This window comes from Theropithecus gelada, chromosome 8, assembly GCF_003255815.1.
Source record: "Theropithecus gelada isolate Dixy chromosome 8, Tgel_1.0, whole genome shotgun sequence".
Classification (NCBI taxonomy): Eukaryota; Metazoa; Chordata; class Mammalia; order Primates; family Cercopithecidae; genus Theropithecus; species Theropithecus gelada.
In genome coordinates, this window is record NC_037676.1 from 15,903,110 (window position 1) to 15,921,845 (window position 18,736).

Genomic DNA, 18,736 nt, shown 5'->3' on the forward strand with positions numbered 1-18,736 from the left:
GCAATGAAATTATCCATAAATTACAGCAAGAATAATTTATAACAGACATTAAGCAGATCACTCTTGAACTAGGAGACAATAGGATGGGTTGACACTGAAATTATGAAATTTTCCCTTTTTTAAGGAAAAGGGTGATCAACCAATCCTCATGCCCAATTTAAGGAAAATTCTACATGAGGGCCAGGAAAAGCCCATTTTTGTCAGTCAACACTGAGTCATGTGAGCTTCTTACCCACAGGCAAGCCCAGAAGCAGCCTGCAGACTGTGCCTACTCTAAGAAATCAAAAAGGGCCACTAGCACAGATGAAAATTTTACTGAATTGTTCCCATGCCATAATTTTCTGTTCCTTTCACTCTCTACTTTTGCCAAATACATAGCAGAATGTTCAGCAATTAGCTGGGAGGTAAGTTTAAAAAAAAAAAAAACAACTAGGACTTGAGAATCTTTATTTTTTTGCTTACAGACTTTTACATAATACATTGACAAATGATAGTTGTGTATGTTTCTGGGGTAAAAAGTAATGGTATGATTTTTGACTACAATGTAGAATGTAATCATTCTACATTCTCAAGCTAATTAACATATACATTGCCTCAAGTGTTTCACATTTTTTGTAACGAGAACATCTGAAATTTACTCTCAGCGTTTTGAAATTTACACTTCTGAACTATTACCTATACTCAACACACTGTGCAACAGATCTCTAAATAATAAGACTTATTCCTCCTTCCTGAGGCTTTTGCACCCTTTGACCATCATCTCCCCATTTCCCCCACCCCCAGCCTCTGGTAACCACCATTCTACTCTCTGCGTCTGGGAGTTTAACTGTCATAGATCCCACATGTAAGTGAGAACATGTGGTATTTGTTATGTTGGGCTTTTTTCACTCAGCATAATGCGCTCTAATTCCATCCATGTTGTCACAAATAACAAAACGTCTTGCTTTTTCAGACTGAATAGCATTCCATTATTTGTATATCCCATGTTTTCTTTATCTCTTCATCCAATGACGGATACTTAAGTGGATTCCACAACTTGGCTACTGAGAATAGTGCTGCAATGAACATGTGAAAACACGTGAGAGCAGATGTTTCTTTGACTTATAGATTTCAATCTTTCCAGTAAGCACTCAGAAGTGGGATTATTGAATCATATAATTCTATTTTTTATTTTTTGTGGAACCTCCATCTGTTTTCTGTACTAATTTACATTCCCACCAACCGTGCATAAGCATTCTCTTTCCTCCACGCCCTTGCCAAAGCGTGTTATCTTCCATCTTTTTGGTAAAGACCATTCTAACAGTTGCGAGGCGATATCTCACCGTGGTTTTCATTTGCATCTTCCTAACGATTATTGAGGTTGAGCGTTTGCTCATGTATCTGTTAGCTATCTACGTCTTCTTTTGTGTACTCTCTTGAGGTCCCTTGTCCTTTTCTTAATCAGAGTACTTGGTTTTTTTTTTTTTTCCTATAGAGTTGTCGGAGTTCCTGATGTATTTTAGGTATTAATCCCTTATCAGGTATATGGCTTCCAAATATTTTCTCCCATTTCCTTTGTTATGCAGAAGTTTTTTATATTTTAGACAAATCTTTAATAGTTACAGAATCTGAACAGACAGAAAGTATTTGCCTACTCTAGGAAGGTCATATCCCTCAGCTGATTTTCTACCCACTCTTAAAACAGGCATGTTAAAAGTTCCACTGGCTTTTCCCATCACAGTCTGAGCCAACAGACCCAACATAAAACATTTTTTGCTATTAGTGACCAGCAGCTTTCAGCAGGAAGTGCACCGAAGGCCTCACCCTAAGGGGCCCCATTACACAAGAGCTCCTCCAATAAGAAGCAAATACTCAAAATGCCTTTGGATTGTGGGAGTAAACTGAATGTGCATGTTTAATTTTTTAAAAAATTCAGAAAAAGTTAATGTGGAAATCTTGGTATTTACAGTATCATACATTATCTACTTAAATCATATAACTAATGAAACAGGAGTCCAACTTAAATGTTTCTCTACCCAGAAAGCAAAATGGTAATTTCTAAAATACTACACGAAATTAAGGATGAGTAACATTTTGGCTGTTTCTAGGAAGACCAAATCAGTGTTTCAGTTGAAAGCAGAGCTCAACCCAAGCATAGAGATCCATGTTTTTGCTGATTTTATTCTAGCACCGGTGTCCACTGTGCTCCCCTTAACCTAGGGAAGCCCTGTGGCACTACAGTGCAGCTCAGTCTCTATTCCCCTCCCTGGCTCCTTCACTCTCAGAAAACCCCACTTCCTACTTCCCATAGAAAATGCAAGACATCAGGTGGAAACTCTCAACTTGGAACCACCAGGCGAATAAATGGGGCTGCGTCTGTACACAACCTTTGCTCCTTCTCTCCCATAAAAAGGAAAGCGTGCTCCTTCTGCCAAAATAAGGGAGAGATGTGGGTACAACAAAACATTAGGGAAGGAAGGAAAATAACCTAGCTTGTTCCCTAGGTACCAGATTAAAGGTTATAAAAACAGAATATTTAGGATAAATATATGGAGGAATTGCCTCTCATTATAGACTAACTGGGAGAAGCAACAAATAATGTAACATTAAAATCAGAAGTATTTTAAAAATGAAGAGAAAAAACAAACATGAATCAGCATCAGCAGAATGTGAAGGGTGGGAAAGGGAAGGGAAAACTTACCAATAGTCATCAGGACAGAGATGTGAGAGTTTTTTTAATAACCAAAGTAACTACTGAAAGCTAAATTGCATCAAACATTATGCTGAATTCGGGCAACTTAAAATAACTGTAGTTGAAAAACCATTTAGAGTGGGGTGAGAAGATAATACAGCCATTACTGGATTTTGCATATTTAAAATAAAAATGAGGGTGCCTCACCTTATCTGTCTATTGTAAACAAACAAGTGTTGAAATTAAATATTAGGACTGTTAAAGCTAACACAGCGGAAAAGGGTGCTACGCTCTGATAAAAAAGAAATTACCACTGCAGAAATTGCTTAAACATCAATGACTTAGATAAGGAATATAAAAAGTTACCAATTAAGCACATGAGACTACTTCAATCATGAGATTTTTTTTAAAATAAAAAATATCCAAAAGAATTGAGGAGTGAGATTCTAAAAAGAAACTAGTTTAGGAAAAGGGAGAAAATAAACAAAAGAAATTATTTAAGTGTTGAAGCGCCCACAAACACTAAAGAAGGAAAGATAATTGATACAAAAAATAAACAGCAGGAGGCAAACTGGAGGGAAGAGAGGAGAGAGGACATGGGAAAAGCTGAAGTCCCCTGAGAAACAGGGGTCTTTTCACCAGAAAAGCTGAGATCCGTATTAATACATTCGATCTACAAGGTTAACTGATCTCATTTGAGCCACAACTCTTATTTTAACCTAAGTTAGTTCTTTACCAAGAATGAAAGAGCTTCCTGCATTTGGACATGTTATGTTTTGCCTGAGATCTTCTATAGTCCGTGACCAAATTCTTATCAATCTTTATTCACACAAAAAGCAAACCAATAAAATCGCTAATTTTTTAATAATTTGATTTACCCTTACACCAGAAATCCTAACTCAGTAAAGAGAGAATCTCAACATGTATTTTAAGTTGCCTGAATTCAGCAGAATGTCTGAAGCAATTTCGCATTATTTTTTTCTTTTTCTTTTTTATTTTATTATACTTTAAGTTGTAGGGTACATGTGCATAACGTGCAGGTTTGTTACATATGTATACTTGTGCCATGTTGGTGTGCTGCACCCATCAACTCGTCAGCACCCATCAACTCATCATTTACATCAGGTATAACTCCCAATGCAATCCCTCCCCACTCCCCTCTCCCCGTGATAGCCCCTGGTGTGTGATGTTCCCCTTCCCGAGTCCAAGTGATCTCATTGTTCAGTTCCTACCTATGAGTGAGAACATGTGGTGTTTGGTTTTCTGTTCTTAGCAGTTTCGCTTTCAATAGTTACACAGGTTCTAAAACACCTCACACCTCTGTGTCCCTCTGCTGACAGCTGGAAACTTTTCTCTTCCCTTCCCCACCCTTTGCATTCTGCTGATGCTAAGGTTCGGGGTTTTTTCTTTTTTTTTTTTTTTTTTTTCTATTTTTAAAGTACTTTTGATTTTAATATTAAATAACAGCAGCTTTGAAAATATCTCCTTCAGAAACCTGGACTTAAATGAATTCCCAAACATTTCTTCTTATGTAAAAACAACTGTTTTGCCCTCTATAGCAGCAGTCTACAACCTTTTTGGTACCAGGGACCAGTTTTGTGGAAGACACTTTTTCCGTGGATGGGGGTGTGGTTGGGGGATGGTTTCAGGATGAAACTTCCACCTCAGATCATCAGGCATTCGATTCTCATTAGGAGCACACAACCTATATCCCTCGCATGTACAGTTCACAATAGAGTTCATGCTCCTAAAAGAATTAATGCCACCGCTGATCTGACAGGAGGTGGAGCTCATGCTTGCATGCCCGCCACTCACCTCCTGCTGTGCTGTGCTGCCCGCTTCCTAACCGGCCATAGACTGGTACCTGTCTGCAGCCCAGGGGTCGGGGACCCCTGCTCTATAGAACCTTACAGTTAGCTGGGTGTCCATAAAGAAACCGAAAATATGTGAACTTTGTTGGTGACTAACCAGAATATCGACAGAGCTACATTGTACGACTAGAATTCAAAGTACACCTCCCTCACCAACCACACACATACACCCTTATTCTCATATCCTTAGAGGCAGTGGAGGGTGTATTTTATAAAATATCTTCAGATGGTTCTGAAAGGCCACCCCATCCCCCAGCTGAAGGCCACTGTTTCATGTCAAACCCCTTCCACATTTCCCCATCTCCCTCTAGAGTCAAAGTCCTGCTTCCAAAGTTACAGCCTATAGTGTGCCCTAATTTTAGCATTGCCTTTAACATTGCACTGTGAACTGCTTGCGTTCTATTTCGCCTTCCCTCACTTACTAAAGCACTACATTTTAGGCAAACTGGCGTTTCTAATACCCATGTTTCAAAATGCTGGCGATTCTTTTTAACTCCTCTTAGGTGATGGCTTTGATTCCATGAATTACTATGATTTCTTTTAGAAAAGGTAGCCAGTCAGATCTCTGGCTACATCTAACACCTAACTCCCAAAACTTCATCTTTTAAGGAAAAAGTATCCCTTTCGAAAATGGGGGAACATAGTAATTTCCCCCTCAGGGATCCTCACAGCGAGAGTCCTGGCACTCGCTGCCTCTGGGCCGTGACCCTCCTGGTCCCTGTGATTCACTCTTCCAGCTGCTCAGCCCTTTCCCGGTTCGCCAGGCTATTCCTAAATCCCATTAATCTGCTCAGAGCACATTTATCGCTCAGTACTTCCATTAATCAGTGACATAGAAACTGTTGCACAGAATTCTCCTCACATCCTCTGCTGCGTGCAACCTAGTGTACATCTTCCCAGAACTTCTGTTCCAATTTTAGTGCACCCTCCAAAAAGTTCAACTGCTTTTCTGGCTTACTCTGCCATTCCTGTAGTGCACTTGGATGAAAAAGCCTCAACCAACTGCCTTTAGAGGGAAACAGTGTAAAGTAAAAATTACCAGATTTTGACAGCTCCCTGGCATCATTTCCATTCAGTAACTTTAGCTCTTAGCTACCTACAAAGAATATGGACAAATCATGATCCAACCAAATGCCTTGAAAAGTTTATAATTGAACTTCTTGTCCTGAATCAAAACATATTTGGCAAAGTAGTTATCAGCACATATCTTATTTCCTTTATTAACTACTTCTGTGTAACACAACTGTTATATAAATGATCTCTTTTCACTGTATTCTTCCAAGAAACAGAGTATATTTCTTTTAAGGAAAACAACACCACAACTCACACAAGCCACACAGAGAGGCAAGAAACACTTCTTTTGAAGCAAACAGTAAGCTATAAATCTGAAGAGCCCAAGATGATGGCTAGAACAAGATAGCAATGGCGAGAACATATTTTTCAAATCCAAATGTTCTTCCCACTACATCAAGTCTTGTTTTTCTTTTTTCAGGAGAATCAGCAGATCCACACTCTGAATAGGCACTGATGCTAGTCTAGTTGTACCAACCTTGGAAAAAATAAATTATTATCAAAAAGCAATGGAGGGGCAGGCATGGTAGTTCATGCCTATAATCCCAGCACTTGAGGCTGAGGCAGGTGGATCACTTGAGGCCACGAGTTCAAGACCAGCCTGGCCAACATGGCAAAATCCCATCTCTACTAAAAATACAAAAATTAGCAGGGTGTGGTGGCGGGCACCTGTAGTCCAGCCACTTGGGAGGCTGAGGCATGAGAATCGCTTGAACCCGGCAGGCAGAGGTTGCAGTGGGCTGAGATCGTGCCACTGCACTCCAGTCTGGGCAATGTAGCAATAGTCTCTGAAAAAAAAAACCCAAGAAACAAAAAAAGCAATGGAGACTAAGCCTTAAAAGCCTCAAGAGGGAGAAAACTGCACTAGAACTGTCTGATATTTCCCACACAAAACAACTGGTCAGTTCTGTCACTGGCCCCATTCAAGGTGGCTTGAGTACCACAACATAAGGGCATAACTTAAACGCAATTTCACCCCAAAAGGAAAACATCCTATAACCCCCACCAAGATTAAGTGAATACTAAGATTCATGAAAGAGACCCACATAGTAAATAACTCGGGGGAGACTCTAAAAAACAAGAAACTCTGTATCAGATGATTATTCAGGCTTGTCCTCATCTGAGAACCAGACTGACACAATCCCTAAACCCCTATCATTCCTAAGCACCAAACAAATTCTTGAATGTGATTTGCGAATTTTTAAGAGAGGTTCCGTATTAAATGCCGAGTTCCTCTACCCTACCTGGCCTTGCAAGGCGTATCAGGGAGATGTACACGTCGTGGCAATCTCTTTCCTGAGGTATGATGAGCTGTATTATCTGAAAGTTCTTGCAGCGAATCAGCAGAGGGCATCCGGTAGCAGTCGTTGCCTGTTTCTCAATGGTGGAAATCTGACTGTGAAGAATCTAGAACCAAATGTTAATTTGCATAAGCTAAGCACAAATAACTAATGAATATGACAAGGACTAACATTTCGTTGTGGCTCAAACAATGACAAGACGCACTACCCAACCTCTAGCTAGCTCAACCCTTGCATTCAGATGACAAGCACTGAGATGTTCCAGGTAACAACCAACTTCCTAAATTTATAATTTTATTTTTCAATACCAAGCTTCCTGATATCCAGGATAGTTATTTTGAAGCAAACCATTCAGCATATAAATTTGCACACATCCAGGTAAGGAAACATTTTGGTGGTCAGATGTGGAATGCACTTTATAGCTAAAATCAAACAAGGTCATGAGAAGTCAGTAAAATAAACTTCTGCAGTCAATACAAGTTAGAGATGGCTCCGCTGGGAGGTGCCACCATGCTCCTTAATTCCACATGGAATGTTCGAGTTCTGTATCAACATGGGACTGTTGTTTTCTAAGCTGTTGGTGGTCGGGCAGGCTGCAAAAGAAGGAATTTATTTATCTTTTTATTTTTTAAATTAGTATTTTTATTGCAAATCATAGCTGTACACATTTATGGGCTAAAACGTGATGCTGTGATATATGAACATCATGTGGATGATTAAATCAAGCCAATTAACATAGCCATCACTTACCTATAGTTTTTTTTTTTTTTTAAACAATGAGACCCTTGAAATTTACTCTCATAATTATTTTGAAATATACATTGAGTATGGACACCTTGCTGTGCAATACATTTTCCAGACTATTCCTACTGTTCATTGGAAACTTTGTGCCCTTTGATCAGTATCTCCTCATTCCCGCCCTCTCCTCTGCACTCCCAGTGTCTAGTAAAACCATCATTCTACTCTCTAAAGAGGAGATTTACTTTAAAGGAAATCATACTGAAGTGCATCTCTGGTGTTACAGGAGGCTCTCTGCTCAGTCTTCAATGGCAGCATTTTATTTTGTAAGTTTCCCCTCCACTAATAAGTGCCTGCCACCTTCTGCTAAAAATGTACCACTGTGCACAGAATATAGAAAAGGGAAATCTACAATTCAGGGATATCACCATTGGGTTGCTGAAAAAATAATAAGGCCAGGCACAGTGGCTCATGCCTGTAATCCCAGCACTTTGGAAGGCCAAGGTGGGCAGATCACTTGAGGTCAGGAGTTTGAGACGAGCCTGGACAACATGGTGAAACCCTGTCTCTACTAAAAATACAAAAAGTCAGCCAGGCATGGTGGCATGTGACTGTAGTCCCAGCTATTCAGGAGGCTGAGGCAGGCGAATCGCTTGAACCCAAGAGGTCGAGGTTGCAGTGAGCCAAGATCGATCGCACCACTGCACTCCAGCCTGGGCAACTCCATCTCAATAATAATAATAATAATAATAAATATCTAATGGTTTCATCAATAAATAGCAGAAATACCTGATGATGAAACTCCTCTAGCTTTTCTTTCTTTTTAAAATTACCAGAAAAGTTGAGACAACATAATAAAATGACCAAATGGCTGCATCATAGGACCGTACAAATAGAGAATATTGCAAATGGAGCACCAGAGGATGGCAATGCTGAATCTGGCCTACTGACATTATTCAATCTCTCCTTGACAGCTGTGACAGGAAGCGCTTGTATCTTCTGGCTATTTCTAAGTCTCTCTTTAGTGATGTTCAAATAATTCGGGTTTAAAATGAATAAGTAGATCAAGTAGATATGACTATACAGAAAAAGGCCAAACACACATTCCAGAAACAGTTCCCTAACACCCAATCACCAAAAGCCCACTCATCTCACCCCGAGGAAAAACGAATGGAGGGCAAAAACTTTTTACTTCAAACAACGCAAAACAAGGAAAGCTAAAAATAAAGAAAGCATACCCATGTTTCTTTTCTTGTGTCAGGTGAATTTTCCACGAATATGACGTGAGTAGCCGTCAAATACAAAGTACCTAGAGCTGCTTTTTTAGGAGACACTCGATCTACCAAGCGGACATTTTCAACCTAGAGAAATCGGCATGATGAAAAGAGTTACCATAAAGCAGAAGAGCAAATCACAAAATAAATAAGAGGGTAAACTCATACTTACTCCAAAATACAATTTTTTGAGAATTCCCCCAATAATAAAAGCCAAAAAATGTTCCCTTAAGTTAACCGGATCTCAGAGTATCATTCTGTATATTAAAAGATGAAAATTCACCAATTATGAAAATATGACTTTAAAGGTACCACAAAAGATTTGTAGACCCTATTAAAAATACCCTGAGTTTTACAATGGTCAACACTTTCATTCCATTGTAATTGTAGAACATTTTTAATTTAAAGCAGAAAGCGTATGTGTTACAGTTCTGAGTTTACACTATGTATGAATGACGTTCTATGAAAAAGAAAACAGCACATGTTCCTATGTGTTTCTAAGTTGCAGAAATGGCCTTAAGGCTGTTTGCTTCCATATAAACTAGTAGGAAGTATAAACAAACATATGGGAGAAAAAAGTATCAGAGAAGTGTATATAAGGAAAACATACCATTTCAAGATCCTTACAATCTTTCTAATGAATGGCATTATCACCACTCAGCTAAAATCCAAACCGCTAGAAGAGATTCCTAGAAACAATTTTTATCAAGCATATATCTGTTATACGCAGAGTAATTTCAAGGATACGTGCACTGAGATCATCCTAACATGAAATGCAATGGAAATGACAAGACAATCTCTACCCGGCCAGACAAAACGGAAGCAATGATGACTCTAGTAAGACACATCCACCATAACCACCGCAGGAACATTCCTGTAATGACCACAGGGCACAGCAGTCACTACCACTGCTAAGGATCAACCACCTGCAGAGAAACACTGACTCATCCCTCAAGTCAAAATGGTATTTGCTTCCATGAGGCAGCTTAGGAACTAATACATTGTTTTCGCTCCATTCTTCAGTTTAAATAGAAGCTGTGGGCTGGTGCGGTGGCTCATGCCTATAATCAATCCTAGCACTTTGGGAGGCCGAGGCAAGAGGATCACCAGAGGTGAGGAGCTAAAGATCAGTCTGGCCAACATGGTGAAACCCCATGCCTCTACTAAAAATACATACATTAGCCTGGGGTGGTGGCGGGCGCCTGCAATTCCAGCTACTCGGGAGGCTGAGGCAGGAAAATCACTTGAACTCTGGAGGCAGAGGTTGCAGTGAGCCGAGATTGTGCCACTGAACTCCAGCCTGGGTGACAGAGCAAGATTCCATCTCAAAAAAAATAAATAGGCCAGGCACAGTGGCTCACGCCTGTAATCCGAGCACTTTGATCAGGAAGTCAGGAGTTCGGGACCAGCCTGGCCAACATGGCGAAACCCTGTCTCTACTAAAAATACAAAAATTAGCTGGGCGTGGTGGCGGGCACCTGTAATCCCCGCTACTCGGGCGTCTGCGGCAGGGGAATCGCTTGAAACCGGAAGGCGGAGGCTGCAGTGAGCCAAGATGGCGCCACTACATCCCAGCCTGGGCAACAAGAGGGAAACTCCGTCTCAAAAATAAATAAATACATAATAGAAGCTGTGGTCCTGATCTAGTTTAGGAGTCTCAGACTGCCCATCTACTCCAGGGGAGAGCCAGGGGAGACCCAAGAGAGTAGCAGACCTCGTGAACATTCCTCGGAACACGAAGAGCAAACAGGACCCAAGACCTCCCATTGCCTCAGTCTCCTTTAAGCCCTTAGAGCCAAGCCAGCCCTCTAGGAGTAACTCTAGAGGGTCCCATCTCACTTCCTCCCAATTTTCAGAGATCTACTGAGGTCAATAAAGAATTAGGTATTATAAATATTTGCAGTCATACAGTTTACTCCGGAGCATTGTGAAATTCCTGAAGACTTGTGAAAGTCTATGTATGTTAAAGACATTCATTCAACAACAGTGCCCCTCACCTACCAGGTTATGATTTTTTTTTACAAGTATTCTTTTGTTACAGATATGCTGCACATTCTTTTGTATGGTTATCCATCATGGTATATTTTTTGCGAATGGTGTTCGTATCACTGGTTTACTTTCCTACTGAATGATTAGCATTTCTTACATATTTATAAGAACTGTTTATATAGTAAGGATAGTAGCCCAAGGCCCAATGAGTTTTTATAACTGCCTCCTTAGCAAACTTTTTTTTTATTAATTCTAGTATAAATCTGTTGAATGTTCTGAGTAGACAAATATTTTCTGTAATAATTTGTTGCTTCCTTTCCAGTATTTATCTTTTTTCCTTGTATAATAGCATTAATTAGAAACTTCAGAGTAACTATAAATAGCTTGGAGACCACAGTCACGCTTGCATTGTTTTTCACTTGTTTAATAACAGCTTTGTTGCGCTATAACTCATATACCATATAATTCCCCCATTTAAATGTACTAGTCAATGGTTTTAGCATATTCACAGCACTGTATACACCATCACTGTGCAAACAACACACCTATTTTAAAACATTTCCATCACCGCAAAAAGAAACCCTGCACCCATTACCAGTCACATCCCAGTTATTCCCCCTAGCACTCCAGCCCTAAAAAATCAATTTACCCTCTGTCTCTTTAGATTTGCCTATTCTGAACATTTCGTACAAACGGAATCATGCAACCTGTCATACTTTGATACTGGTTTCTTTCACTTAGCAATCACGTTCTCAATCTATGTTTCAATCCCAGTTCATCTATTTGTAGAATGTATCAGTGCTTTATTTTTTGTTGCCCAATGATAGCCTATTATATGGATATATCATATTTCATTTACCCATTCATCAGTTGATAGACATTTCAGTTGCATCTACCTTTTGACTACCATGAATAATGCTGCTATGTACTTTTGAGCGTAAGTTATTGTGTGGACATATGTTTTCATTTATCTTGGCCATACTTAGGAGTAGAATTGCTGGGTCATTTGGTAACTCATATAGTAAGGCTTTTGAAGAGCTTCTGGACTATTTCCCAAAGCAGCTGTGCCATTTAATATTCCCACCACCAATATACAAGGGTTCCAATTTCTCCACATCCTTGCTAACACTATTATAATCTCTTTTTTTGATGACAGTCATCCTAGCATGTGATCTCACAGTGGTTTTGATTTTCATTTCCCTGATAGCTAACAATACTGAGCATCTCTTTATGTGCACCCATTTTTAATGGAACACTTACCATCTTTTACCATTGAGTTTGATGCTGATACTTATTATTGCATTGTGAAAGTGACCTGATCCTAGTTTACTAAGAATTTTGATTTTTAAAAATCAGAAGTGAATGTTATGCCTTTTTGATATGTACTTGGATAAATATTTGCTTTTTTAACTCTAGTCCTAAATTATCAATAATAGTAATAGATTTCTTAATCTTTCAAAGAGTCTTGTGTTCCTGGTATATGGCCAACTTGGAATCACAACTATGTAATTCATACATAGTCATTATGTATTGATATTTTAATATTCCTTGTATTTTCCCTGCCATAGTTGTTATTTTGATTTGTTTTTTCTTTTGCATCTATACTTTTAAGAGAGAACCTGCATGCCCTAGCCTATTCATGCTGCTTTTATCAAGTGAATTAACCATGGTTATGATTACTTCAATTAATCAGGAAGCTTTCAACATACAAAGTATTTATTAGTTGAAACAAGTATAGTACTTCTTTATACAGAAATAATTCTTTAGTAATGCTTTCCAAAATTTGGCAATAATTCCTACAGGTCCCAGAGCTGTCAAAAGCAATTTTCAAGATACAGAGGAGGAAAAAAGAAATAAAGAGGGCAACACCAACAGTATGATTTCCCAGCAACACTAACAATTAAAAATGAGTTACAAAAATTAAAATTCAGTTGTCTTAGATACGTTACGAAGTCAGAAAGCACTGTTCAGGGACTACCTCACAGTTTATACTAAGACGATGAAAACAATCTAAAATGAAATAAATTCAGAGTTTAGGCACCATCTTGAAGACCCACTGACTCAATAATTCAGCCTTACCATTGGGCTAACTTAATTCTATCTCACCTATACATATAATATGCTGTACACAGTACAAAGTAATAAGGCCAGTTTTATACTTAGGAGGAGCTAAGACTTAGGAAACAACCAGCTTCTCAAAACAAAATTGTTACAACTCATTTGCACGCTCCCAGGAACACTATGCTTAAGACACAGGAGGTATCTGTACTCTGAAAAAGGCTATGCAAATCTATGCAAAAGATATTACAATATATTATTAATTCTTGGATGTACTTTTTTACATTCTGGTATTTCTAAAAATGGGACACATCTGATGATTGATGTGTAAGAAGCTATTGTGTCACTTCATTGGCAGTGCTTCTTTCTTCTTTTGTGGTGCATAAAATCTTGCTGCCTCTCAGCATCACTGATGTCTTAGATTTGTTGAAATATGATAAATTTTAGTCTTTAGCACATAAAAGAGAATAACTGAAGCCATGGGACTAAAAAAGGTTACCCAGGGCGAGCAGGCAGAGTGTGAAGAGATCTGAGGAAAACCCAGTGTTTAAAGGTCTAAATAAAGAAGAGGAATCAGCAAAGGACAGAAACAAAGAAATGGACAGGTAGCAGGAAAATCAGGAGATTCTGTTGTCAAGAGGAAAGCAGAAGGAGTGTCCATGTCAAATGCTGCTGAGAGACAGAGTAGCGCAAGAACTTTAAGATGCCCACTGGATTCAGGAACATGGGGGGGCACTGGTGGTCTTAGCAGGAGGGGTCCTGGAAGCACGAGGATCAGAAGCCATGAAAGAGCAGCTTGAAGTGCCAACTCCCAGGCACTGAGAAAGTAGATACCACTCTTTGACAAAGTGGGGTTTGAGTGGGCAGAAGCAGATAGTCTGACCACTCAAACCCCACCCCGGAGCAGCAAGAGCCATGTTAGCTTTTCAGAAGCAACTGGCACGTCAAGACATGTTAAGGAAAGATGCCTATTAGTGCTAGCAACCAGGCCATCTGCACTTGTGATACACACAGGAAATAAAATCACTCCATGAGGCGGGATTGAGAAACACATTTTAACAGATTAGAAGGAGAAGGGGATCACTGAGCAAAGATTTATCCTGCTTATGTTGTCTCTCCAGTCCGAACAAACTTTCACCCCCAGCTTTTAGAACTTGCCTTTTTAAAAATCAGGAAACATGTCCTTACTTATTTAATGTTTAAAGATTCGGAAATGTAACAGGAAGAAAAGAAAATGACCCCTAGGACCATAATCCAACACGAGCACGGTTCGTCTTTTGGGAAAAACGCCTATACCTCATTTTAAGTGTTTTTTTGGTTTGGTTTTGTTTTGTTTTAATTAGGTAGTGAAGCACCACAGGAAATAATCCCCAGGGATGGAGTGAATAAAACTAATCTAAATTGTCTGATGGCACCGTTTCATTGCAGTATCCACCCTTCCTTTGCCAAAATCTTCAGAACAGTTGGCCATATACCATAATGCACTGACGGTTTGGAGGAGGGGAGAGTAATTAAGGAAGAGGTAGGTAATTAAGGAAGAGCTGTGCCACAAGCCAAGGACACATAAATGGATGGTGACTTGATCTGCAACCTGAACTAATTCAGAAGCAAATGATTATGCCAGAGGGGACTGTGAAAATGCAAACCTCCATGGGAACTGGCAGAAATTCTGGGGAAAGCTTTGGACTTCTAAAGAAAAGAGAACTGAGGCATTTCAAAGAACGATGTCAAAGAACTCCACCAATATCTCATGAATCAGGCCAACCCCAAGTTGTCAGTTTGTTTATGAAAAATCACCAAATAACAATAAAAACAATAACAAAAATTTTTCGATATTTGATATCCATACGCTGTACAATTACTTTATATACCTGAGCTGAAGTTAATCCCCATAGTAACCTCCTGAATTACAGGTTCTTGCATAATCCCCATTTCATAGTTCTGTTGAACTTGAGACTTGACAAACTTTCCGAGGTCCTGCAGGGAACAGGTGGCGTGGCCCAGCCGGCCTGGGTCTCCAACCTTTTGGCTTCCCTGGACCACAATGGAAGAAGACAAATTGTCTTGGGCCGTACCACACACATAAAATACACTAACAACAGCTGATGAGCTTAAGAAAAAAAAAGGTCCATCCATAATTTTTGTGATATCTGCCACCACAGATAGGCAAAAACATCCTCACATTCAAAGGGCAGGACACCCAGACTAGAACTAAAGTCTGTCTAACTTCAAAGCCATGTTCATCCTTCACCATGGCTGCTGTGGGCACTTGTAAATGCCTTTGAGGTCATTCTAGAATTGTTATTCAAAATTAATATGTTTAGCACAGTCAGTTAATAATTATTGTAAGAAATCTTATACATGAAATTAGTATTTGAAAATAGAATGTTGTAAGACAAAATTATACTGTAAAACTATATTCACAAATCACTATCACAATATTATTCTTTTAGATAAACCCAAAGACAAAAAGCTTGGTAATGGATATAAGAGCCCAAAGATTGGTACTAGCAGACTTTGGGGATTCTCAGAACTAGTAAAAGAGAGAGAACACTAAACATCTAATTCCATTCAAAAAGATGCCTACGTGTGGCACTGTGTCAGGTTCTGCAAAAAAAAAAAAAAGCAAAAGGGTGAATAAGGTAGAGTCTTTGTCTATCTTCAAGAATCTTACGGATTCAATGGAAAAGACTGTGTCCCAGTTTAATGGCTTTTTTGAATTCCCGTCCCTCCTCTGTTGGGGTTAGACTGAGAGGAAAAAAAGGTTTCATCTTTTCTAGGCCAAGGCTGAAAATGTTCAGTCAAACCCCTGGGCCCCACGAGCACACGGCCAGGTCTGAAGAGGCCACCCCAGCCACCCAACACAGGTCCTTCTTGGCCTTCCCTTCACTGCCTGGGCGTCAGTAACACCTCATAAATCACCGAGAGACACAGCCTTTCTTCAGTGGTCCTCTACTGTGCCACCTTCGAATTTCAATCTTAGTAGAATGTGGGGTCTTTCTATCCTGCAGGTCAAATATTAAAGTGATGAACATTGAGGGTTCCAGAATCATCTCAGACTATTTGGGTAAGTAAAGTTGCTCTGTAGGACGAGGAATCCAAAGTGCAGGGCCGGGGTGCCAGTCATTGAAAAGGACACAAAGCAGTGGCACTGGCTACCGGCTTTTCTCAGGCCGAAGACCAAGTCCTCAAAACCATATAAATTAGGCTCCAGATCAATGTCAATCATCTGGGGGAAGAGATCCAGGGACTGTTTAACAGAGAGAAATCAAAATCTCTGCAGCAGCCAAAACCAAAGACAAGTTTATGTTCTAATCTAAGAAAAGCAGCTAGATAAATAGTTTGTTGTGCTAAATTTGGTATCATGACATTTTCTAACTCTACCAACATGAAAAGAAAAGTATTTGTGAGTCAAAAGGCCTGGGCTCTGGTTCTGGTTCTGAAATGGAACTGCTGGGAGTAGGCAGTTTAGACATTATCCCTGCATTTTGACTTCTATAAGGGACCTAAAAGGTCTTTAATGTCTCTCTCCATTCTAGCAGACTGCAGTTGTGACCCAGTGGTACTTTATAGACTACCTACAAGGATACAAAATGGCAACAGTGAAAATGCATACAATAATGACTCAATATTAAATTTTCTGGAAATTAAGCCACTCAGTAACCTGGGTGGCCAAGACGACTTTTGTGATTTACTGAGGAAAGGAAGCATCAGCCACAGCAGCAATGATGCTGTAACAGCCTCTGAAGCTGGTCCAGAGGCTGCACTGGTATCCAGTGTTCTGGTCCCAAAGGACAGAGATAAGCATCCCAGGGCCAAGGGTACCCAGTCCACCAGCCTGGAGGAACAAGCTGCGCGGCCACAGTGGCTCATTTTCATCCTCCAGATTCCTTCCCCATCTCCAGCTCTTCTTCTTTTTTGCTTTTGTTGGAGAGTTAGGAAATCACTGGCTAGAAACCCCAGAGCACTTGGGAAGATTTCCTGAGTTATTTCTATCTCTCATAATTAAGTATCATTTGGATTTAAAACTGAATTGATGAAGTGTCTTGCTGTACTCTTAAAAATAAAGACTTTCATTTGACTTTATTTTAAAATCTATATATTTAGCACATCCATCCACCCATCTTCTTTTCTTTTTGCAGTCTTTAATGTTGATACTCAGGCTACATGGCATGCGGAACAATCTTAGTGTCTCACATGAAATACTCACCCCTTGGTCAGGAAGTGCCTGAGTAATAAGGAGAACTTGTGTGGAAACAAAATTTGAGACCACTACAGTAATGAGAAGCTAAAAATGCAGGCAAAGTCCTTTTGTTCTCAATGTTCTTCCATTGTGAGCAGAACATGTTATATGAGCCATAAAATGTGCAAGTGTAAAGCACAAAAATGTACATTAATATTGCACTTTAAAATACACAGCAGGTAAAATACACAGTAGTTCTAGTACATTGTGCAGTAATTAGCACAGTGATTAGGAGAATGTAACGAGGATGCAGCGCATTGGCTGTAAGAAGCACTCACAGGGCACCAAACTGTTAGGACAGAACGATGTGCAAGCGGCTGGTGTTGTTCCGAGATATGGGGACCAGGATCCAGGGCCTATTGGCAGCTCAGATAAGACACATCCACCGCCCGGGGGATGTGGAAACTCCCAGGGAAGGGAGTCGCCCTTAGATACCAAGGTTGGGAGGATGGTTCTGGGCATGGAGGCTGTTTTACCTTTAAACAATGCCTACCCCCTCAGTCCCTACTAAACTAAGTGCTGATACCAAATCCAGGCAATCCAGGATGAGTTTTTCAGAAAAGCTTATGGCAAAGGAGGCAGCAGAACTGGGGTGCGTTCCTTTTAACCTTTCCCTCGAGCAGAGGGAGCAAGAGGAAGAAGGGTAATAACAGCAACGAAAATACTTTTACCACTGACCACACAACTACTGAGCATCAGATACTGTGCTAGATATTATCCATATGCTATTTCTAACCTTAGCTGAGACAAAGACATGGTTACTCCATTTCACAGGTGCTAAAATTGAAGTGCATGAAAAGTCAATCAACTGACCAAGCCTCGCAGCTAGAAAGTGGCAGAGCCAGATTTCAAACCAGAAGTGTCCACTTCCCTGGATCTCTCCTATACCTGACCTCTTCAGTGTGGGTCTAATACTGCAAATGAAGGAAAAATATCCTGGTTCAAAAGTCTCTCCTCCGTCGGCCCTGAGATTTCAGTTAGAGAGTAATATGTGTAACAAGTTAAATGCTCTGGCTACAGCCAAAAGATTTGATCATCTGGTACAGAGCAGCGTGGTTGGCCATTTGACCTCCCTGCTTGCTCATTTCTCTTGTCTGCAGGGGCAAACCCCCATGCTCAACCTGAAAGGCCTGGTTCTCCCAGTGGTCCAGGGATTCTTTGGGCGGAGATTTGAGGTGTGCACCGGCATGTTTCACATCAAAAGGTGCAATGGCCTCCTGCAGCTTTGGAGGAACCATTCAGGAACCACGTCCCACTGCTAACCAGCCATGCAGTAATTATAGAAACATCTACCATACAGAAATTCTCCAGTCGCTTTTATTTATGACAGGTGTCACTGTCTGTATAATGGTTGCTAAAAAAAGATGTTTCAAGTCTGAGTTCAGAGTTCCTGGACAAATGATCCCATCTATAAGGAACGGCATGTGTGAGAGAGGGGAAAAAAGCATACATCTCAGTAGTTAATAAAAAATAATTGTTATTGGCTGGGCACAGTGGCTTATAGCCATAATCCCAGAACT

General features: G+C 40.1%; 1 protein-coding gene across 1 annotated transcript in view; it reads right to left on the minus strand.

Moving 5' to 3' along the window:
* MTMR7 (myotubularin related protein 7) overlaps positions 1 to 18,736 on the minus strand; it is a 114,336-nt gene that overhangs the window by 65,910 nt on the left and 29,690 nt on the right. The window contains exons 2-3 of the mRNA XM_025393357.1: positions 8,891 to 9,013; positions 6,858 to 7,020 (exon numbers count right to left, since the gene is read on the minus strand). Of these exons, the coding sequence (XP_025249142.1) occupies positions 6,858 to 7,020; positions 8,891 to 9,013 (286 nt within the window). The remainder of the gene's footprint in view (positions 1 to 6,857; positions 7,021 to 8,890; positions 9,014 to 18,736) is intronic.